This window comes from Ovis canadensis, chromosome 16, assembly GCF_042477335.2.
Source record: "Ovis canadensis isolate MfBH-ARS-UI-01 breed Bighorn chromosome 16, ARS-UI_OviCan_v2, whole genome shotgun sequence".
NCBI classification, from domain to species: Eukaryota; Metazoa; Chordata; class Mammalia; order Artiodactyla; family Bovidae; genus Ovis; species Ovis canadensis.
This window is the reverse complement of record NC_091260.1, coordinates 36,712,943-36,737,308: the sequence shown is the minus strand read 5'-3', so window position 1 is coordinate 36,737,308 and position 24,366 is coordinate 36,712,943. Positions and strand designations below refer to the sequence as shown.

Genomic DNA, 24,366 nt, shown 5'->3' with positions numbered 1-24,366 from the left:
TGAGCTCTATTCTTAGGAACAAGGACAGACATTGAAATAGGTTAGGAGTTTGCATCAATGAAACAAACTCTCTTTACAAGGCTTTCTGATAAACCAAAAAGCACCCTTTTTATAGTTAGAGAAATAAATATGAACAGATTAAGTGACTTGCAAAAGGTTACAGTGAATTTCAGGAGTGCAGCTAAGAAACAAGATTCAAATTCAAATTTTCACTCAAAGAGTGTAAATTGATTCAGAAATTCTTCTAGAGGTAAAGTCAACCTAGGCAGATAAGTTCCACTACATGCTTTGGTGGCTGCTACCACAAACCCAAGTTTCCTACCACTCTTCTCTAATCTTTACCACCTAGACTCATTCATCAGTTCAGTTGCTCAGTTGTGTCCAACTCTTTGTGACCCCATGGACTGCAGCACACCAGACCTCCCTGTCTATCATCAACTCCCAGAGCCTACTCAAACTCATGTCCATGGATTCAGTGATGTCATCCAACTATCTCATCCTCTATCATCCCCTTCTCCTCCTGCCTTCAATCTTTCCCAGCATCAGGGTCTTTTCCAATGAGTCAGTTCTTCACATCAGGTGGCCAAAGTATTGGAATTTCAGCTTCAGCATCAGTCCTTCCAATGAATATTTAGGACTAACTAGAACTGTGGTGTTGGAGAAGACTCTTGAGAGTCCCTTGGACTGCAAGGAGATCCAACCAGTCCATTCTGAAGATCAGCCCTGGGATTTCTTTGGAAGGAGTGATGCTAAAGCTGAAACTCCAGTACTTTGGCCACCTCATGCAAAGAGTTGACTCATTGGAGAAGACTTTGATGCTGGGAGGGATTGGGCGCAGGAGGAGAAGAGGACGACCGAGGATGAGATGGCTGGATGGCATCACTGACTCGATGGACGCAACTCTGAGTGAACTCCAGGAGTTGGTGATGGACAGGGAGGCCTGGCGTGCTGCGATTCATGGGGTCGCAAAGAGTTGGACACGACTGAGCGACTGAACTGAACTGAACTGAACTGAATTTCCTTTAGCATTGACTGGTTGGATCTCCTTGCAGTCCAAGGACTCTTAAGAGTCTTTTCCAACACCACAGGTCAAAGTATCAGTTTTCTTTGGCTCTAAGCTTTCTGTATAGTCCAACTCTCACATCCATACATGACTACTGGAAAAACCATACCTTTGACTAGATGGACCTTTGTTGGCAAAGTAACGTCTCTGCTTTTTAATATGCTATCTAGGTTGGTCAAAGCTTTTCTTTCAAGGAACAAACATCTTTTAATTTCATGGCTGCAGTCACCATTTGCAGTACTTTTGGAGCCCAAGAAAATAAAGTCTCTCACTGTTTCCACTGTTTCCCCATCTATTTGCCATGAAGTGATGGGACCGGATGCCATGATCTTAGTTTCCTGAATATTGAGCTTTAAGCCAACTTTTTCACTCTCCTCTTTCATCAAGAGGCTCTTTAGCTCTTCACTTTCTGCCATAAGGGTGGTGTCATCTGCATATCTAAGGTTACTGATATTTCTCCTGGCAATCTTGATTCCAGCTTGTGCTTCCTCCAGCCTAGCGTTTCTCATGATGTACTCTGCATAGAAGTTAAATAAGCAGGGTGACAAAATACAGCCTTGATGTACTCCTTTCCCAATCTGGAACCAGTCTATTGTTCCATGTACAGTTCTAATGGTTGCTTCTTGACCTCCATACAGATTTCTCAGGAGGCAGGTCAGGTGGTCTGGTATTTCCAGCTCTTTAAGAATTTTCCACAGTATCTTGTGATCCACACAGTCAAAGGTTTTGGCATAGTCGATAAAGCAGAAATAGACATTTTTCTGGAACTCTCTTGCTTTTTCTATGATCCAACGGATATTGGCAATTTGATTTCTGGTTCCTCTGCCTTAAAATCCAGCTTGAACATCTGGAAGTTCACATACTGTTGAAGCCTGGCTTGGAGAATTTTGAGCATTATTTTACTAGCGTGTGAGATGAGTGTAATTGTGAGGTAGTTTGAGCATTCTTTGGCATTGCCTTTCTTTGGGATTGGAATGAAAACTGACTTTTTCTAGTCCTGTGGCCACTGCTGAGTTTTCCAAATTTGCTGGCATATTGAGTGCAGCACTTTCACAGCAGCATCTTTCAGGATTTGAAATAGCTCAACCGGAATTCCATCACCTCCACAAGCTCTCTTCATAGTTATGCTTTCTAAGGCCCACTTGACTTCACATTCCAGGATGTCTGGCTCTGGGTGAGTGATTACACCATTGTGGTTATCTGGGTCATGAGTATCTTTTTAAATATAGACCTGTGTATTCTTGCCACCTCTTCTTAATATCTTCTGCTTCTGTTAGGTCCATACCATTTCTGTCCTTTATTGTGCTCACCTTTGCATGAAATGTTCCCTTGGTATCTCTAATTTTCTTAAAGAGATCTCTAGTCTTTCCCATTCTATTATCTTCCTCTATTTCTTTGCACTGATCACTGAGAAAGGCTTTCTTATCTCTCCTTGCTATTCTTTGGAACTCTGCATTCAAATGGGACTTTGACTCATTCGTAACTTAGAACAATGAAAAGAAAACCAAACAAAAGAATTTACTGGATTTACCTACTTTCAGCAAAATAGACCCACACCACAATGAAGACAATGAGGGCCTGTCAAAAAGAATGTAAATAGACTTGGTGGAGTTAAAATCCCAACTTGGCCTCTTAGTAACTATAAAAAAGAATTACCTAGCAACCTCAGAGAGTGGTTACAAGGAAAGAATGTGTAACACAGTAGTACTTTAGACAAAAAAGACACTCAATAAATGACAAAACAAACACAGCCTTCCATTACCACATATGCAAAAATTCTAAACGAATGAGTACTCAATTATAATCTTAGAGAGTAAGCAAAATTTTGTAGGTACCTTCATAGTTGCTCCTTCCATCTCCCTGCCCAATGATTTCTTTCTGGGTCCCACAAACCAGTTACTCTCCAGATTGAAAACAGGAAATCTGCTGCTAAAATAATACCAGGGCATACTCCCCCAACTTACAGAGAAATTAATTTGACAGAAATTTCATTTTTTCTCTCAAATGTTGCTAGCTTCTAAGAGGATGCTTTTAGGTATATCAGAAGACTAACACTCAAGTATAAGAATGTATCTGATTGAAAACATGCTTATTTAACTAAATACATGATTGGTGCAACTGTGCTTCAAAATTACCACATATTTTATTGAGAAAATCAGTGAATCATTAGACCCCACATTTAATATCCTGCCAGTGACCTCTGCTTATAGTCCCCTAGATTTAATAAGATCCCAAACTAAATCGCCTCTCATACCGGTCCAGCCCTCTAAGCCAAGAGAGCCTTTGAGGGCCAAGAAAGTCTGATTAAAACAGATTCCTCACTGCTGCTCACTGGAAGCTCAGATGGTAAAGAATCTGTGTACAAACAGGACACCGGGTTTCAAGCCCTGGGTCAGGAAGATCCCCTGGAGAAAAGAATGGCAACTCACTCCAGTATTCTTGCCTGGAGAATTCCATGGACAGAGGAGCCTGGAGGGCTATAGTCCATGGGGTTGCAAAGAGTTGGACACTACTGAGTGACTAATAACACTCAACCAGCTACCTTCCCTGGTGCCAGAGAGGCAGCAACTGGGAACTGCCTTCTGAAAGTAGGTTACCTTAATTCCACACTTTGAAAGTAGGTTACCTTAATCCCACACTTTGAACCATTCAGAGTCCAAAAACAAATGTAAGAACACAAAAGATTTTCTTTCTGTGAGTATATAGCATTTTGTTTCTTGTCATGTTAGAAACACAGGTTCATGATAAAACAATAAATGACCATTTTTAAAATGTTAACTCATTCTCACTCTAAATGTGGAAGCATAAAGATAATTGACAAAAGTGGTGGAGAGCTTTATAAAATTCTTATTTAAAGATGGAGCCCACAATAATTTGGCTACAATAGAATATTAAGTTATTTTCCAGAAAGTCAGACAGGCAATATAAGCTCTTAGTAACTACAAGGGAACACTAAGATGTTCTTTACAGCATAATACTTTTGTTCATGTGCCACAATTATTGAATAAGGTAGCAAAAAAAAAATCACTGTACTGCACTGGACATGTTTATTTTTTATGGCTTACATCACTAACCCTGCACTCCAATCACAAATGAGTTTAGTTTCACATGAACAGTTCTAAGTCTACACTTTTAACCATAAGTCCTGCTTCTCAACAAAAACTAAATTTTAGGATTTTCAAATATTTGTTTAAAGTAACCAGATAATAGGACTAAGAAATAAATAATTTTAAATCAGCTTTCATTAAAAGGCCCACAATCCCTTATTTTAAAACCCAAAGCCCTCAAAACCCTAGTTCTTTTATGACATTTTGGGACCAAAACCTAACCTGAACTTACCTAATGGCAAAACTTAACCTGAACAGATGAATGTCCTAGCCTTTATTTACCCCATTTATTTTGACTAGTCTTACTTCACTATTTAAAAATTAACATCTCTGATACATGGTACTGTCCTAAACCCTGCTGAGGGCATTTATAAGGTGTGTGAATCATATAACCTTTCAAAAATTCAAAAAATTCTGACTATAAAAGTTCTGGATAACAGATGGTGAACCTGTATTTATACAAAATCTTCACTTTTAAAAGATGCTTATGAATTCAATTTATTATTTTTCAGAGAGCCAAAAAAAGTTAATGGATTATATAGGTCTATTACATAATAAAACTTGAAATGGTAATGGTCCTTTACAAAAAATGAACTAAATTATATCCCACACATATTTTTTTAATTATAAGATTGTGACAAGATTTCAGTTGCCTGTTTGCTTTTTTCATTATAAAAACTGAAAACTTACACTGAATTTATAAGTTCTATCATGTTTTCTAAATTTAAGTCTTCACTAGCTATTGTCAAATACTTTCATAAAATGAGTTAACAGGTGAAACATTTGAAGCAAAGCCCTGAAATTTTACTTTTTATATCTTATCAAGTAATCTTATTCCTAGCAACAATATATCAATTATTCTCTATGAGGATAATTGCTTGTAGCAATCATTACTAATATTATTTAGACAAAGAGCACTGACATTTCACCAAACATTGTGAGCAAATTTTTTTTCTTTTCAAAATTTTTAAGATTAATATACTTTATTTCTTAAAGTAATTTTAGGTTTATTTTAAAAACTGAGCCGAACGTAAAAGATATACTCCCTGTCTACAACTACCACCCTTAGTGTCCTCTATTACAAACAATTTTTATTGGTATGGTATATTTGTTCCAAATGATGAATCAATATTGATACATAAACTAAACTGCACAGTTTACAATTAAAGGTTGTCCTTTGTATTGTACAGTCCTTTTCAGTTCAGTTCAGTCACTCAGTCGTGTCCGACTCTTTGCAACCCCACAAACTGCAGCAGGCCAGGCCTCCCTGTCCATCACCAATTCCCGAAGTTCACTCAAACCCATGTCCATCGAGTCGGTATGCCATTCAGCCATCTCATCCTCTGTCATCCCCTTCTCCTCCTGCCCCCAATCCCTCCCAGCATCAGAGTCTTTTCCAATGAGTCAACTCTTCACACGAGGTGGCCAAAGTACTGGAGTTTCAGCTTCAGCATCAGTCCTTTCAAAGAACACTCAGGACCGATCTCCTTTAGAATGGACTGGTTGCATCTCCTTGCAGTCCAAGGGACTCTCAAGAGTATTCTCCAACACCACAGTTCAAAAGCATCAATTCTTCAGCGCTCAGCTTTCTTCACAGTCCAACTTTCACATCCATACACGACCACTGGAAAAACCATAGCCTTGACTAGACGGACCTTTGTTGGCAAAGTAATGTCTCTGCTTTCGTTATAACAAACACGTAATGTAATGCATCCATCATTACAATATACGGAACAGTTTCCCTTCCCTAAAAATCCTCTGTACTCCAACTGTTCATTCTTTCTCTGTCCTCCCACCAACTCCTAGTAACCACTGATCTTACTATCTCCATAGTCTTGCCTTTACCAGAAAGTCATATGGTTGTTATCATACACCAGGTAGCCTTTTCAGATTGGCTTCTTTCATTTAGCAATATGTATTTAAGGTTCTTCCATGTCTTTTTATGGCTGGACAGCTGATTTCTTTTTAGCACTGAGTAATATACCATTGTATGGAGGTACCAGAGTTTATCCATTCACCTATTAAAAGGACATCTCAGTCGCTTTCAGGCTTTGGCAATTAAGAATAAAGCCACTATAGACATCATGTGCTGGCTTTTATACAGACATAAGTTTTCAACTCATTTGCGTAAATATGCAGGAACTTGACTGCTATAGTAAGACTATAGCCACCAGGGAAGGTTCCTTAGTAATGATTGAGAACTGCTGCTCCACATCCTAACAGCATTTGGCATTGTCACTGCTTTGGATTTTAGCAATTATAATAAATGTGCAGAGGAAACTCACTGTTGTTTTAATTTACAACTCTAAAGAAATAGGATATGGGGCATTTTTTAATATGGTTCTTGGCCATTTCTATATCTTCTGCATTAAGGTGTCTACTGAGATCTTTTCCCCACATTTTGACTGGATTGTTTGTTTCTGTTGTGCTTTAAGAATTCCATTATCAGATATATGTTGTAAAAATATTTTCTCCCAGTGTGTAGCTTTGTACAGAGCAGAATTTTTTAATTTTAACTAAGTACAATTTATTATTTCTCTCACAGACTATATTTTTATCTAAAAACTCACTGACAAATCCAAGCTGTAAATTCACTTTTAATTACAAAAAATTTTCAAGAAAATGTCATCAGTTCAACCAATTCATTAGGACCTAAAAAGGTAGAGTTTATAACATCCCCAGCCAGAGTTTTTAAAATAGTATTTATGAAAGAGGAAAATTAATGTATGAAATATTAACACAAATGGCTTCACTTTTACCTAAAGTATGACAGATGACATGCCCAAAATAAGTCATACTGAATATTGTACTTTCAAACTCGCTGGTCCACAACAGAAAAACACAGACATTATCAAACTAGTATTTTCATGTACTCAGAGATGAAAGGTTTATTTTTTTTTTAAAGAAACATTTGGCCTATGCTATAAAAAAGCAATTATGAAAAAGATAAATTTGACCTTTTCATATGTTTTAACGTAACTGTATGTTAATCTCATTGCATCCATCAAAAATATATTTGGTCAATATTGGCCAGTTCAATATTTAACAAATTTAAAAAGTATGTCAATTCTGCTTTAAAAAGTAGTAATAGTAGAGGTGTAACTCTGACTGCAAGTTTAGGGTTTGGGTGGACTCCGGGAGTTGGTGATGGACAGGGAGGCCTGGAGTGCTGCGGTTCATGAGGTCGCAAAGAGTTGGACACAACTGAGTGACTGAACTGAACTGAACTGAAGAAGACTTAATTCCTGGTGGGAGGCAAAATGAACATTTTCATTTCAATTATCTCCTTATCACATATAATTCACTAGAAAGAGATTTTAGAGGATCTCAAAAATCAGAATTCCTATCCATGGGTAATATTTAATCTATTCAAATCCTGCAGATTTGTCAAGATACATGCAGTAGAAAAGTCAGAAGATAATGCCCACTAATTTAATAAAGCTATACTCAGTGAAGCAGTTCTTGGACCACTTAACCTTAGCAAAGGTATTTTACAACATTCCCAGAAACTATTTTTAAAAAGAAAATTTCATGAGCAGATATTTCCCCCTATGAATCCTTTTAAAAGCCATAGCATTTGGGAATGCAGTGGAATCTGGTAAGCTTGGCTAATGTGAAACTAACTGAGCTTTAGTTTTCATTATTGGCAGTATATACTCAATATTTACATAACTTCTCTTTCTTTTAGGTTCATCCAATATACTAAAATTTATCAAAATATTTTTTAAGTGTTCTGTAAAATGGATATACAACAAATACTTAATATATCAAATCTACACATTATCTCTTCCAAAGGTAGTATAAAAAGTTGTTTCAAACAAAGAAAATGTCTGTGATTATAACAAATTATTTAGGGATGCATCTTATACTACTTCATTTTGTGACAATTACATACAGAAAGAGTACTGGAATACATGAACCGATTAAAGCAGAGCTTTTCATAACAATGTAGGAAAAAATACAGTTCCACATTGGAATAAATAAACAAGGAAATAAAATGTTTTTCAACCTAAGAAATGAAGCTCCTTAACACCGTACTTCTTGCATTCTAATAGACATTCCCCCATATTTTAAGATATCTTTAATCAGGATTACATATTCAGTATATACTATCCCATTCTTTTCAAAATAGCTTTTGAAAAGCTATTTTAATGAGGCATCTGATGCTAAGACATGCCTTTCTGAAGACACACTGTATTTCCAAAGAGTTAATCTGAATTTTCATGGTAGTAATTATTATTAAACATAATTGACAGTCTTATTCCACTTCTCATTTAATGGAGTTAAATACTGCTATCTGTATTTATTAAACAGATAAATTACATACCAAGCAATGTGCCTGGCACTAAGGATACAAATGGAGCAAAACAGACCATTCCTACCCTAGCAAAGCTTACTTACTGCCTTGTGCCGACTGGGAGTAAACTGGGAAAAGGCAGCACAGCACTTACGTCAACATGGAAACAAAGGAGCTGAACTCTGCAAGTGTGGGCAATAGGCCCTTTTGATATCAGCATTTTGGACTAGTACAGGAAAGGTGGCGCAAGAGACTTGCCATGCCATAAAACCCAAAAAACACCGCTGTCCTCCTACAGTACAGGGCACTTATGGTCACTTTTGCCATATACAGCACTTTAAAGAAAGACAGACAGAAAGTGAAGTCGCTCAGTCGTGTCTGACTCCTTGAGACCCCATAGACTGTAGCCCACCAGGCTCCTCAGTCCATGGCATTTTCCAGACAGGAGAACTGGAGTGGGCTGTTGCCATTTCCTTCTCCAGGGGATCTTCCTGACCCAGATCAAACCTGGCTCTCCCACACTGCAGGCAGACGTTTTACCGTCCGAGCCACCAGGGAAGCCCTTACACAACACTTTACTTATATATTATTTTTACAGTTTATTTAAAAAAACACACATTAACCCATCCATTCTTTCTTCTTCATAGCAATTTTTTTTTTTTTTGCCATCTAAGAAGCTACTCAAATAAGTAAAACTTGGGCCTAATCTACCTCCTTTGGGACAGTCACTTAAAGAAATATGATTTTTCAAACTATATGACAAAAACAAAGAACTTGAGAAAAATTCAAATATCTATAGTAAATGATCTCCATCTTTCCAAACACTGCTAAATCTCAAATTTTACAGACACAGGATTATAAAATAATTCAACCCCCAAACTTATCCTGAATTGTCTTTTCCTTCAGTCATTAATAAAGAGTAAAGTGATTTTTAAAAATTAATTTGAAAGCAATTAGAATACCAAAAACAGAGGAAAATATTTCTTCAAAAATAGGGTGTGAGGGGAGCCCGTCTGTCCTACTGTGGAGAAACAAGGCTTCAGAGTCTGCTAAGACAATAAAAAAATTTAAGTCACCTACCTGGGGAAGGCAAGTGACAAGAGACAGTGATCAAAAGAGAAGTATGGCATGATGTCTGCTGGACAGTTCAAGACACTCAAGGAGGTAAACCTTTGCTTTGCTTCTTCTCATCTAACTCCAGCTCACACAGAGAGACATACAGTAAGGTGCCGAACTCAGAGCCAAGGATAAAGAAAGTAAGCACAATACCTCAAGTGCCAATCTTAAGCTAGTCTGTGAAATTTTACCTAGAAGGAAAGTTTCCAGTTGTCTAATGTAATGAAACCCAATATTAACTTACAAACTGATGACCTTTCTAAAAAATAGTACAACTTTAAAAAGTGATATGGTTTTGATATATTCTGAGGACTTGCTTTTGCACATGTATTAACATTCTTTCTGATGAGCTGTTTTCTCAAATTTAACAAATAAATCTCTCTCCTTTTTTATGGGCTCAATTTCCATTTAATATGATAAAACAAACTTAATCTTAGTTTCAGCTCTGCCATAAAATAGCTTTCTGGGCTTGAGCAAGTATTTGGGTTTAAGTTTCTTTACTTGTATACTGAAAAGGGTTGATTCAAATGACTTAAATGAATTCTTCATTCTAAAATAATCATTCTATAATTCCTTATGATGGCATTGAGTTGTTTGGGGCAATATCTCTCTTTAACTGGAGAAATACTGCCCTGGACTGAAGCAGTGGGTATATTCTTCAAGTAATCACTCACCACGTCAACACCGGTGAAGACAATACTATGGATTTACCCCCACCCCAACTCGATCACTTCATACAGTCTCCAGCACAACAAACCCATCACTACCTACTTATTAATTTACTTACAGAGAAAATGGGTAAACCAAGTCCCACTGTGCTGAGGACAGTGGATGTGATGGTACCGTCATGGTACGGATACTGGATGCTGTTGTCTTTACAGAAAAAGCCTCTCTGAAATGGATCTATTTGGCCCAAATTTAGAACAGCCATAGGCATGGAAGCTGTTAGGGAAGGGAAAAAAAGATACACGTGGTTAAATTCAATTCACTTCATTAGGAAGTAAAGTCTACTGAATGGGATGCAAATTTTAACTATATTTTGCCATTTCTGAAAAGGGATCACTATTCCATTATATCGAAGACTCAGGAAGGAGGCAACCATGCAGCATTAGCTTGTCCATATCAGCCTCACCTTTATCAAGTTTAAATTCTCTTATTAGCGTTGACCTCTGATTTTAGGGACAATCAATAAAAGAAACCCCCAGGGAAGAGAGAAAAGATACAAAATTTTGTTTCATATTAAAATTTAAACTAACAGGGTTAGAAAAAATAGAAACTGTAAGGACAGAAACACGCCCTTTATTTTCCAAAAACAAATTAAAGATGGTTTTTATTAGCCCTGGCAGGACTGCAAAATCACTTTAACAAGTTATATAGGAATAATGTTCATTTGAAATTTTTCACCCAAATAAAATGAAAGACCAAAGAGAAGTTAAATAAGGTGAGTAGCTTCTTAGCATGTTTAAATATATCACACTTTTAGGCTTTGTTTTATTCAATTTAAACATTTAAGCATCTATTTACTATATCCTTGATACAAGGCTATGCCGTAATAGAGGAGACAATAGTATAAAACAAGGACTCAGTTCAAGAACCTAAATTGTACATGTGGAAACAGAATGCATACTCAGGAAATAGTTTTGAAACTAATAACACTAAGACAGATTTTTGAGGGATGATTAAATTGTTTTCTATCTTGATTGTGATGCTAACTCCACAACTCTAAACATTTGTCAAAACTCATAGAACTGTACCCAAAAAAGTAAATTTTACTGTATGTAAATTTTAAAAGGAATACCATTTAAAAAAAGACTAATTTCTAAAGTGGTAAAAAAAGGCCCTATAGGAATTCAGAGGTCAAGGTGAACTGGAGTAGTCAGAAAAGACTATTAAAGAACAGGCAACTAAGTTGAACTTAAAACAGCACATAAATCACAGGCAACAGGAAGGGACTCAAGGAGAGCACTTAGTGGTAGAGGGATGCAAGGGCAGCATGACATCACACCAACAAGAGCACAGAGAACCAGAAAGAAGTTTTCAAGGTACATAACATTTTATAGCAAATGTCTACTGCATGCTCACACATGCCAGGCACTAGGCTCTAAAGATTAACTTGATTCTTAACCCTGTGAAGTAGATAATTTCACTTCCCCCTTTTTTCACATAAAATTATTATGAGGCTTTAAGAAATGGGGGAACTTGCTGGAACTAGTAAGTATCAGAACCAGGACTACAGCACAGGCTGTCGTTCCTAGAGTCAGTGTATATATAGTACCTTCCATGGAGGCCAGTGATTGGCTAAATTAACAGAATTCTGACAAGGAAGATGACTTGAGTGAAGGGGAACTATCCTTTGAAAAAGTTTGTTCAATATAAAATATATGCTGTGTTCATAATAAAATCTCAATGTTAATGAAACAAAATCTTCGTTTATGCAGATTACTCAATTCTGCAACTGTGGTTTCTCATGGGAGGAAGACAGGTTGAGATTTAGGGGTTTAAAAAAAGAATCATATTTTTAAAATACTAGCCTAAAAAAGGATTTGTCCTGTAGGAAATAAAATATCACCGTCCTCTTTTGTACAGGGTTAGTAACAGGGTAAAATAAGGGGTTTTAAAAACTAACTTAAAAAATTAGAAAAAGGAGCATTATTAATACAGCTTTGAAATAATCTACTAATTAAATGATAAGCAGTGTTGACAGTGAAAATAGAAAAAGATGCATGAAAGAGTATTTTGAGTATCGAAATGACTTGACTTGAGGACTCATCACAATTGTTGAGGCAGACCTGAAGATGATACTTCAGGCTTCAAAAGTAAGGAGAATGATGGTCCCGTTGACAAAAATATGAAGTTGGGATGGGGAGCTGGTTCATGATGAAAGAAAACTAGTTGAGTACTGAAAATATTGCCTTTGAGGTGACAAAGGCACCTTCTTAAATGCTCAGCCTCATCTAGCCCTTAAAGCTCTGATCAGCTGAACCATTTGTTGAAGGAACATACTATGTTTTCAAAACTTTAGGTACCTATGTATACGTTCAACCTTCTGGTGGGGATACCTGTCCTCTCGTTTCAAGTCCAAGCCAGGCACTCCCTACTTATCTGTCCCGTGGCACCTTGGACACACATACATTACACAGTATTTTAAATTACTTTTTGCATCCTGTCAACAACTTGAGGGCAAAGACTATATCACTCTTGTATCCCCTGACCAGGCATACAGATGGATTTTAATAAAAATTTACTGAATGGCTAAAGGAACATAATGCAGGATGAAGATCAGAAGTAGAGAGAGATTTGCAAATTGTTAGCATTAGCGGTGGTAACTTAAGCCAGGAGAATTAAACAGCTCTCAGAAAGCCTAAAGTCAAGACTAACAGGGATTAAAAGAAAAAAACAATCAGGTAGGGACTAATATCCATAGTGAAATCATGAAAAGAGACTGCAGGAGAGAGAGGAAGAAAAGATGATCACAAGCTCTAGAGGGCAGAATATATTGGCCATTCTTTAATCACAAGCATGAAAAGAGAAGTCAGACAATGTTGTTATACAAAAGCCAATGAAAGTAGCTTAGAGTATCAAGTCTGCTGCTGCTAAGTCACTTCAGTCGTGTCCGACTCTGTGCGACCTCATAAATGGCAGCCCACCAGGCTCCCCCGTCCCTGGGATTCTCCAGGCAAGAACACTGGAGTGGCTTGCCATTTCCTTCTCCAATGCGTGAAAGTGAAGTCGCTCAGTCGTGTCATGGACTGCAGCCTACCAGGCTCCTCTGTCCATGGGATTTTCCAGGCAAGAGTATAGGAGTGGGGTGCCATCGCCTTCTCTGGTATCAAGTCTATATCTAGGTAAAGTAGGATTTCAAAGCTAAGACATCGAGGATGAGAACTGAGTAAAGACAATGAGGTCTGAGGAAAAAGACTGTCATATTTAACGCTGTGAGAATATCTTACACCACCTCCATTACCACAACAATATCTTTATGAAGAAAATTCAATAATGAGTTTCAATATTGGGTTGTCATTGTCTAAGTATGAATCTCTTTCAAGTTTAAATATATCACAATGATTTCCTCTACTGCTCATATGATTTATATATATAAACACACATATGCATGCACACTCCGATGGACTGAAGTGTGTCTGCCCCCTGCCAAATCTTTATGCAGAAGTTCTAACCTCGAATTACTATAATTGGAGATAGGACTTTAAGGAGGTAATTTAGTTAAATAAGGTTATAAAGGTAGGGTCCTAATCCAATAAGATTGGTGGCTTTATAAAAAAAGGAAGAGAGAGATCTCTTTCCACATGCACAAATCTAAAGAAAGGCCGTGTGAGGATACAAGAAAGTGGCCGTCTACAAGCCAGGAAGAGAGAGCCCTGACCATCCTTGCACCCTGATCTCAGGATCCCAGCCTTCAGAACTCTGAGAAGAAAAGTCTCTGTTAAGCCACTGAGCTTATGGTATTTTGTTATGGCGGCCCAAGCAGGCTAAGACACACATACACACAGGATAGCCATCCCCCTAGAGTACTCGACTCTAAAAAGCAATGAAATATTTCTATCTATATAGAAATTAATTTCAATGGTAATTTTTTAGGGTAGTAATAGAGTTCTGTATCAATGTTAGTGTTATAGGAAGATTCTTTTCAAAATAAACTCTTTCAGAGGAGATATACTCCTTCTTTAATATATAAAGGCTATAGAAACATTTTTTGATCCTAATCATAACTCTAGAATATTTTTTTCTTAATTAAAATTCTCTTAAGAGAAGTCACTTTTTAAAATCTCAATCCTGCTAATAAACACATTTGTTAGCTACTGTATGTCTGCTGTTAGTGCATCTCTTCTAAGCTATATTGAGGAAGACAGATAAATGAATACCTACATTCTCCCCCAATTAAGTAATAACTGAAACATCTCCCATTTTATATACAGTACATATTTTCTTAAAGACAGGTTGTTACAAAAAAATCCAATGGAATAAATCTAAAATGCATTTTAAAGAGAATTAAAGTTAATTTCTAATATGTTGAAGCAAAGGTAAAGAAAAAGAAGTTCTAAGTTTACTTTTTGAAAAGAATGAAATATAAATCTAGATGTTCTTAAAGTGACTATACTGACTTCAGTACTCACTATCTTCACCTATTTTCTCAGTTTCAGACATCTAAATAAATTATGCTATACCACAGGGACATTCAAGTGCCCATCCTCTTGAAGATCTCACTTTATTCACTCAGACATTTCAACTTCTGTTACATGACAGTCATGGTGCCAGGGAAGGAGGAAAAAAAAGACTACAAAAGGGAAGGAGGAATTTCCCTGATGGTTCAGTGATTAAGACTACACTTGAGGTGTGGGTTTGATCCCTGGTTGGGGAACTAATAAGGTCCTACATGCCATGTGCAGTGAAGAAAAAAATTTTTTTAATCCAGTTAAAAAAATAAAAACAAAAATTAAAAAAGGGAAGGAATGAAAAAGACCTCAGCAAAAATTTTTTAATAAAGAGAAGTGCTACTGGAAAATAACACGGCTGTAACTGCAAACAGTACTGAAGCTTAGATGACTGTGACAATGCAGCAGTCAGGATCCCAGCAGTAAACTGGGAAACTTAAGAAGAGCTTAATAAGGGACTATATACAAGGTATGGAGGGTGTGGGTAAAGTTATGAGATCGTATTAATACAACCTCCTGAAGGGACAACCACTCATAGGCCTAAAAGGTTCGGAGAGCTATGACCTCTGGGAGAGCCAACATGATAGGATTTGGCAAGAGAATGCCTGGAGAAACAACACACCCACCTCTTCTTCCAGTGCTTCCCACGCATCAAACCCATCAAGAAGTCAAAGGGCAAAGTGAGTCTCCAAGTACTGAGTACTAGGTGGACAATGATGAGAGCAGATCCACACAAGGAAAAAGAAGCTATCTAGAACCGAAAGGCCAGAGAAGGCAATGGCACCCCACTCCTGTACTCTTGCCTGGAAAATCCCATGGATGGAGGAGCCTGGAAGGCTGCAGTCCATGGGGTTGCTGAGGGTCGGACACGACTGAGCAACTTCACTTTCACTTTTCACTTTCATGCATTGGAGAAGGAAATGGCAACCCACTCCAGGGTTATTGCCTGGAGAATCCCAGCGACAGGGGAGCCTGGTGGGCTGCCGTCTGTGGGGTCGCACACAGTCGGACATGACTGAAGTGACCTAGCAGCAGCAGCAGCAGAACCGAAAGGCAGAAGATAAGACCAGTTAGGGTCTCAGCATGGAATACAGAGTAAAAGCAGATAACTCGCGAGAGGTTTTAATAAAAGGACTATTCATAGAATCTATATTGAGACTGTGTATTAAGAAGTTTGGACTTTATTCTGTGGGTGACAGGAAACACACAACCCAGTCTGTCCTTTAGTAGGGGAAAAGACTCAGAAAAATTGTATAAAGGAAAAAGAAGTGTGGAGTTAGAATAGAAGGAAAGTCCAGAGGCAAGAAATACAAGTGTATATAACATGTTGAGGGTTGAAATAAAGAAATAACAGTGGGAATAGAAGAAGAGACAGTTCTAAAAATGTTTAGATTTTTCCTTCAGAACTATGGACTGTGTCTCTGAGTATGTATACATGGATGTGTATCTCTGTCTCTTAAATACATATACACACGCCCCTATCTTCAGCCTTTGGACTCTCTACGGAATACAGTTTTCAATTCTCCTTTACCCTGAGTAGACTACTATCTCACAGCCTTCCCCCCACAATCCCGCTTATAGTAAGCACTTCAAGGAATGTACACTGAATGAATAAACAAGCAAGCAAAAGCCTCTGAGGCACATAATAATAATTCTGCATAATTATAAACTTAGGTCTTGAAAAGTTTTATGTTATTTTTCTCTCCATAAGACCCAAGTTAAAACAAACAAACCAAGAAAAGAACAAAAAGCAAAGAAACAAAACTGGATAACAATCTTAAGTCCAAGAACATGCTAGGGAAACACTTCTAATTCTATAGTCTAACAATTATTTCTCAAGCTTGTTTTCCACTGGGAACACAAAGTGCTAACAAAGATAAAAAGACTGATATGCCCATGTTAACTATATAAGGAATTTATGATTCAGGAATTCCTGGAATCTTAGAGGCAATTTCTGTATAGTCCAGTCCAGCGTTATCTCCAAGCAAAGCTTCAGACATGGCTACTGCAGAAACAATTCTATCAACAGTACCCCTTACTCTTTTCTCAATGAAAAAAGGAGTTGGGGCCCCAACTCAATCCTCTTTACTGATCTACCCAAAACTGATGTCTATCAATTCCCTGCAGGAAAGCAGAAGGATCAGATTTCCAAATGAACTACGAGTATAAATCAATAATACTTCAAAATAGGACTTTGCAAATAATTAACAATCAGCTCTACATCCATCTTTTCCTAATCTCTTCTCTAGAACCTCCAGAAACTATCAGACCTGAAATTTCATCACAAAGCACACAATAACATATGCCACTCCATAACAGGTGCTCAGTTCCCAACCTCAGCACCCATTCTGTACACCTTCAAAGTTAGCAAACGACTTCATTCCAAGACTCCCAGGTAAAATGTTGTCACATATTGTACAACTTTACAGTGCATACTATAGGATAAATCATAATGTAGTCTCTTAACCACCAGTAAATCTTTGCTCTTACAGAAGCACCTAAAATAACTGGGGCAGCCTAGCTTACAAGACTCTTTAGCAAACCTGCTAGTCTTGTAGTAATTTATAAACCTGAATCACAAAACACAAATATGATTAAGAGAAAGATTTACTTTACAGTGAAAAAAACAGTTAATCATCTTCCACGGCCTTTATCATATATGTCCAAAAAGAAGAACGGAAACTAACATGTACTGAGCACACATGACAGATCACTATCATGCTAAAGCAGCTGCACATACACTACAATTGTATATTATCTTTACACAAAACATAGTTATTCTTCAGATGTCCTGCTATACAATCGGGAAAAAATTTTAAACCCAATCAGTAGCATGAGTATGAATCATATACACAGAAATATATGTATACGTACATACACTGTTTAGTAGGCAAAATCTCTAAAAACATTGTATTTAGTGTAATTTCATTTATATAAAACAAATTACTCGCATTTATGTTCAAATATACATTGGAAAGCCTAGAAGAATATACAACCAACTTTTCAGTAGTTATCTCCAGATGGTATTAATACAAATTAGGTAGAAATCTCATTTTCTACTATATGTGCTTCAATGTTTAAATATTTCATAATAAAACAAAAGATCATGATCATTGATTTTGAACCTTAAAAAATGTTTAATCCACACCTTTTTCACTGTGCTTCCTGAAATTTCTATACATGCAACTTAACTGAAAAAGTCCTATCTATGGTATAGAGACTGTCTGAAACCAAGGCAAAGAAAAAAGCCTATTTTTCTAGTCTGTTAAAAACAAAAAATAAAGTAACAGTAACAAAGTAACAGAAATTATCCTTTGGCTTTTATGCCTGATTGACAGGTTCTCAGAAAAGTAGCCCTACAGTGAAATTAGTACTTCTGGGGGTTTTCCTATCTTGCAACTTTTGAGAGCTATGACGATTTACCACATGTGAAGCAGGTAAATCATAACAGCTATAAGTTTAATATCTCCTAAAAAGTGTACTAAACAAATTTCCAAAGTCTGAGACATCAGAAATTTGTTTTTGACATTAGAAATTATTAAGTTCCTCCAGAACATTCTTATCTTATAGGCAGCAGAAATAATCTAGAAGGACATCAGTTTAGGAGAGGCAATCAAAAACAACCCATAAGCAATATACTTTCGTATACTGCTTCTTGAAAAATTGGCTTCCCTGGTGGCTCAGATAGTAAAGCGTCTGCCTGCAACATGGAAGACCTGGGTTCGATCCCTGGGTCAGGAAGATCCCCTGGAGAAGGAAATGGCAACCCACTCTAGTACCCTTGCCCGGAGAATCCCATGGACAGAGGAGCCTGGTAGGCCACAGTCCACACGGTTGCAAAGAGTCGGACACGACTGAGTGACTTCACTTGCTTGAAAAATTGTATAAAATAACAGCACTCAGATTATTCTAAAAGGGTGGAACTATCTGTTAAATTATGTAATATGCAAAGGAATATTACTTTAGTGGGTCTTTCAAGTTTTATATTTTTAGCAAAGCTCAAAATTGATTAAGTTTTAATAAAAACCATTAGTCTGATGGAGGAGAGAAGAAAGAAAATAAACAATTTCATTTAGGGTAAGGTTCAACAAAATTTTCTGTGGTGACAAAAATGTCCAATATAATGTACTGTCCAATACAGTTGCTACTAGTCACACATGGCTAATGAGCACTTGCTCTGTGGCCGGTGAGAATGAAGGATCGATTTTTAATTTTATTTTAATGACCAACCTAGACAGCATATTTAAAAGCAGAGACATTACTTTGCCATCAAAGGTCCGTCTAGGCAAGGCTATGGCTTTTCCAGTAGTCATGTATGGATGTGAGAGCTGGGCTATAATGAAAGCTGAGTGCCAAAGAATTGATGCTTTTGAACTGTGGTGTTGGAGAAGACTCTTGAGAGTCCCTTGGGCAGCAAGGAGATCCAACCAGTCCATCCTAAAGGAGATCAGTCTTGAGTGTTCATTGGAAGGACTGATGTTGAAGCTGAAACTCCAATACCTACCTGATGCAAAGAACTGACTCATTTGAAAAGACCCTGATGCTGGTAAAGATTGAAGGTGTGAGGAGAAGGGGACGATAGAGGATGAGATGGTTGGATGGCATCACCGACTCAATGGACATGGGTTTGGGTGGACTCCAGGAGTTGGTGATGGACAAGGAGGCCTGGTGTGCTGCAGTCCATGGGGTCTCAAAGAGTCGGACACAACTGAGCAACTGAACTGAACTGAACTGAACTTCATCCTAAACAGCTAACATATAACTAGTGGCTTTCATAATGGATAATGCAGATTTAGGGGGTTAAAGATAAACTGAGGTTGAGAGCCAACAAATTTTACTAAGACTTAATATACAGCAAACCTAACTTTGATTCCCTAACTTAAAAGGAAATAATTATGAAGTACTTGAGTAAACATAGATTTAACTGTGACCTAATGCTCAGAATAAAATTCCCCCACAAGAATACTCTTGCCTTGCTTCCTTTAAAGAACCTATCCCTGTTGCATTCCTCAAATTTTAGAACCCTGAATTGGTTTCTCTCTCCAGGCAACTAGCCTTCCTAGATGGGGAAGAAAGAGGGCCAGTCAAGTAATGTGGGGGTACTCTCCTACCTCCTTCACCAAGCTCCAATCTTCTCACTCTTCTGTCCTGGAGTAAGAAGTTCCTTAATCTCTAAGCCAGCAGAGTGCCTTCTGTCTCTGGATGCCCAAAGTCTGTCTTTACAGCATTCCACCTTCATGGCAGCTAGCAACTGTGGCATCACTGATTCAATGGACATGAGTTTGAGCAAACTCCAGAAGATAGTGAAGGACAGGGAAGCCTGGTGTGCTGCAGTCCATGGAGTCACAAAGAGTCGGACACAACTGAGCGACTGAACAACAACAATAACCAACTGCTTCTTACCTCCAGAATTATTCCTACCCTTGGTGGAGGCTGTGAACACTTAGCTTAGCTGTATAAAAATACTGCTACTCAAAGACATTTAAGTTTTGGTAATTCATTCCAAGTCATACAATATTTATGGTTATAAAATACCATATAGTGTTTTTTTAATTTTTACTTTATTTTACTTTATAATACTGTATTGGTTTTGCCATACATTGACATGAATCCGCCACGGGTGTATACAAGCTCCCAATCCTGAACCCCCTCCCACCTCCCTTCCCATATCATCTCTCTGGATCATCCCCATGCACCAGCCCCAAGCACCTGTATCTTGTATCGAACATAGACTGGCGCTTCGTTTCTTACATGAAAGTATACATGTTTCAATGCCATTCTCCCAAATCATCCCACCCTCTCCCTCTCCCTCACAGTCCAAAAGTCTGTTCTATACATCTGTGTCTCTTTTGCTGTCTCGCATACAGGGTCATCATTACCATCTTTCTAAATTTCATATATATGTGTCAGTATACTATAGAGGTGTTTTTCTTTCTGGCTTGCTTCACTCTGTATAATCGGCTCCGGTTTCATCCATCCCATTAGAACTGATTCAAATGTATTCTTTTTAATGGCTGAGTAATACTCCATTGTGTCTGTGTACCACAGCTTTCTTATCCATTCATCTGCTGATGGATATCTAGGTTGTTTCCATGTCCTGGCTATTATAAACAGTGCTGCAGTGAACACTGGGGTACATGTGTCTCTTTCAATTCTGGTTTCCTCAGTGTGTATGCCCAGCAGTGGGATTGCTGGGTCATAAGGCAGTTCTATTTGCAATTTTTTAAGGAATCTCCACACTGTTTTCCATAGTGGCTGTACTAGTTTGCATTCCCACCAACAGTGTAAGAGGGTTCCCTTTTCTCCACCATATAGTTTTAAATTTCACTTCACTAAAAGCTAAATTCTGACCTTAGTACACCACCTGACCATCTACTTCTAACCTAAGGAATTATCAGGAACATTCACCATCTCTCAAGAGGGTAATAATCACTACTGTTAGAACAGGAAAAAACAGAATTCTTTCCTGTTAAGTTTCTCAATTTATCCCACACAGTGAGGTCTCTAAAGTAGCAGTTCTTTAACTTCTTGGGGTTCCCAGACTCCTTTAAGTTTCTAATGAAAACACAAGAACTTCTGCCATATAGTTTTACAACCTGTACACTGACATACCAAAAAAGGTCATCTATGGACACTTCTGTTATAAAGGTATAAGAAACATAATAAAAATAATTAATACTGTAAAGCCCACAGACCTAAGTGTTCAGTAGAATATGATCTCAGAAAAGCTAGAATTAATTCAACCTGATATTACTATATCTTCCCTTAATTTTCCTTCCTCTTCTCCTCCTTCCAATTTTGCCCTCTTCCCATTACCCCTCTTTGCTCTTAACAGTTCATTTCCTTCTTTGGCTCTATTATAGAACTAAAGTCACTATTAGAATTACTTATACTTATTCCAATATTATGTTTCCTGTTCTAATTTCAAAAGTAAAAGTTTACTTTTTAAAGAAAAGGGAAAACGTTTGTGGAATACCAACTATTTGCCAGGTATTTGTCTATATTCTATCTAACAATTCCATGATGGGGAAAGAGAGTATCCTCCCAAATCTGTACGTTTGAAAAGTTACAAGTCACTAAGAGAAGAGTCAAGATATAAATCACAAAATAGTTGGGTATGAATGAAAATATGACAAGTAAAAATTTAAAGTATAGTTAAAATACTACATATGAAAACGTAGTTTTAGATTCATGCATTAGAAATTAATGAAACAAACATTCAACACAATAACTTTTAAAAGCTCAAGAAAGTGGAAGAATATAGGACAGAAATTAATGAAACAGAAAAAGGAAAAATCAAATCAATAAAACCAAATGAGATTTTATAGATTAATTAAATAATCAGGCTTGCTAAAGTTTAACAAAAGAAAAACACAAATACAGCAAATTATTAAAAATTTCAAACTATATCTTAGAACTAAATTTTATCAGAAACTCATGGATGTTAAGCAACTCACCCAAGAGTACAAAGATCTTGGGTGTGTACTAGGACAGGTACTAAAATTATACAGTTGGTAAATAGGGAAGTCAGAATTTTAACAAAAAGTTCCTCTTCTTTTCATATCATACCACCTCTCTAACTATCAGGGTCTCAGTCTCCTTAGCTACAAATGAAAAAGAAGAATGACATTTCTTAGGTCTCTTTTCAATCCATGATTCTATGAGCTTAAGCTGGTCTGTATATAAACAGTTCATTTCCTTATGTTGGTTCAATTGCGGGTGACAGTGGAGTTGCTTTGTGTGACCAAGAATACATCTCAATCTGCTACACTTGGGTTGATTGAACCATCCTAATGTGTAAGTGCACTTTGCAAAACTTGAAAGAAACCTCAGCAAAACTTACAAGAAAAATAAACAGCGAACTTGAGAGAAAAATAAACAGTGAGGTAACTGCTTCTAGGAGCTGATGCTTTACCAAAAAGGTAATGGATAAAACCCATATGTAAGAAATATTCTCCCTTCCCCCAAAAAAATCCAACATATGTAAATTTAACCATGTTTGTTCATTTCCCTACATGTATATTTGGGTCTAACAAATAAGTCTACAGTTACTTTTGTGAAATTTGCTTCTACAAACCCTTTCATTTTCTCCTTTTAGCAGTCCAAGGTTAAAAGTAAATAAAATTTTTGGGGCTTTTTACTACTTAGTGTTACCTGAGCAGTTTTTAGAAAGTTCTATTCATTCCAAATTTAAGGAATGTTCTTTATTTGGTGTCCAATTCAGTTTGAACAAAAAACATTTTGGAGAGAAAAACATGCAATATTTTTCCTGCTTTCTTTGGAAACAGGTGTTGCACATCTTTCCAGAATCACATGAAAACTCTTCCTGCAAATTGACAGGAGTTGTGTGTTATTTTTAAGCAAAAAGGGTTCTCTTCTCCTCCTCTATAAAGGTAAAGAAAGTCATTCAAAATTTTACCAACTGGAACAAGTGAAACTAGTAAGTATGCCAGGTAAGACAGTTTGTTTCCTCTACATATCAAATGCTGAGACTCCTTCTTGATTCATATTCCAGATCATTTGACAAATGTTTCACATCTAGCTCACAGCTAGACATTCATATCTGGCACTCAAAAGAGAATGCAGACTAGAGATGAATATCTGAAATTTCAATTATAAAAGGGATTAGCTGAGGCCATGAGATCTTACTAAGATCAGAAAAAGTGACAATAATCTAAAGAAAAAAAGAGACAGCTAACTAATAACTCACCTAGGTGGCGCTATTGGTAAAGAACATGCCTGCCAATGCAGAAGACAAAAGAAACATGAGTTGGATCCCTTGGATGGGAAGATCTGCTGGAGAAGGGCACGGCAACCCACTCCAGTACTCTTGCCTGGAGAATCCCACGGATGGAGGAGCCTGGCAGGCTACATTCCATAGGGTCGCAGAGAGTCGGACACAACCAAAGTGACTTAGCGCACACACACACCAGTTAATAAGGAATGAACTACCAGGTAAGTAGGATAAAGAACACGAAAGAACAGCGTCAAGGAAAATGGTGGTGGGGAAAGGCACTTCTCAAAAACGTCAGTAACGTTTTTACTTAACTCCCTGACAGTATGCTAGGTTTCTTTTAATCACTTTAAAAGGTAACTGTTACTACATCATTTTGAAGAAACTGGCCCAAGGGAATTTAGGTTGCAGGATTACGACTCAAAACCCATGTCAATGAGGCCATGAGCCTTTTGGGTTCAGATGGTCTTAACAGTAACAGATGCCACTTAAAAAGAAGCAGAGCAGAAAAGGAACACACAAGTGGTAACTGATGAACCATAATAGAAGAACTGCAGTACTCTGAGTGAAAACAGAAAGACTGAAAGAATTAGAGAAAGAGAGTAACTGGGTAAAAAACTTTTAAATGCCTTGTGATATAAAAGGAAGGAAAGAGGAGAACTTGGTCTACACCTTGAAGGGTAAATAGAGCAAAAGAAGGGTGATGATTTTCTCGGTCTTGTCTATGATGCAAAAGATGTGATAGTGAGCTGATGCAGTGAAATGCAGGTAGTGGGAGAGGAGAACTTGAGAATGAGGATGAATGGCTGGAGCTGAATCCACAGGAGATGAAAGGAAATGTAAACACACTGAGACAATCAACTCATCAAAAGCAGCGT

At 37.3% G+C, this 24,366-nt stretch overlaps 1 protein-coding gene across 2 annotated transcripts in view; it reads right to left on the bottom strand.

The window, feature by feature from the left end:
• PLPP1 (phospholipid phosphatase 1) overlaps positions 1-24,366 on the bottom strand; it is a 118,778-nt gene that overhangs the window by 68,891 nt on the left and 25,521 nt on the right. The window contains exon 2 of one of the 2 annotated variants that reach the window (XM_069556527.1): positions 10,371-10,525. The exons of the other annotated variant lie outside the window; for it this stretch is intronic. Within the exon in view, the coding sequence (XP_069412628.1) occupies positions 10,371-10,525 (155 nt within the window). The remainder of the gene's footprint in view (positions 1-10,370; positions 10,526-24,366) is intronic. 2 annotated transcript variants of the gene reach the window in all.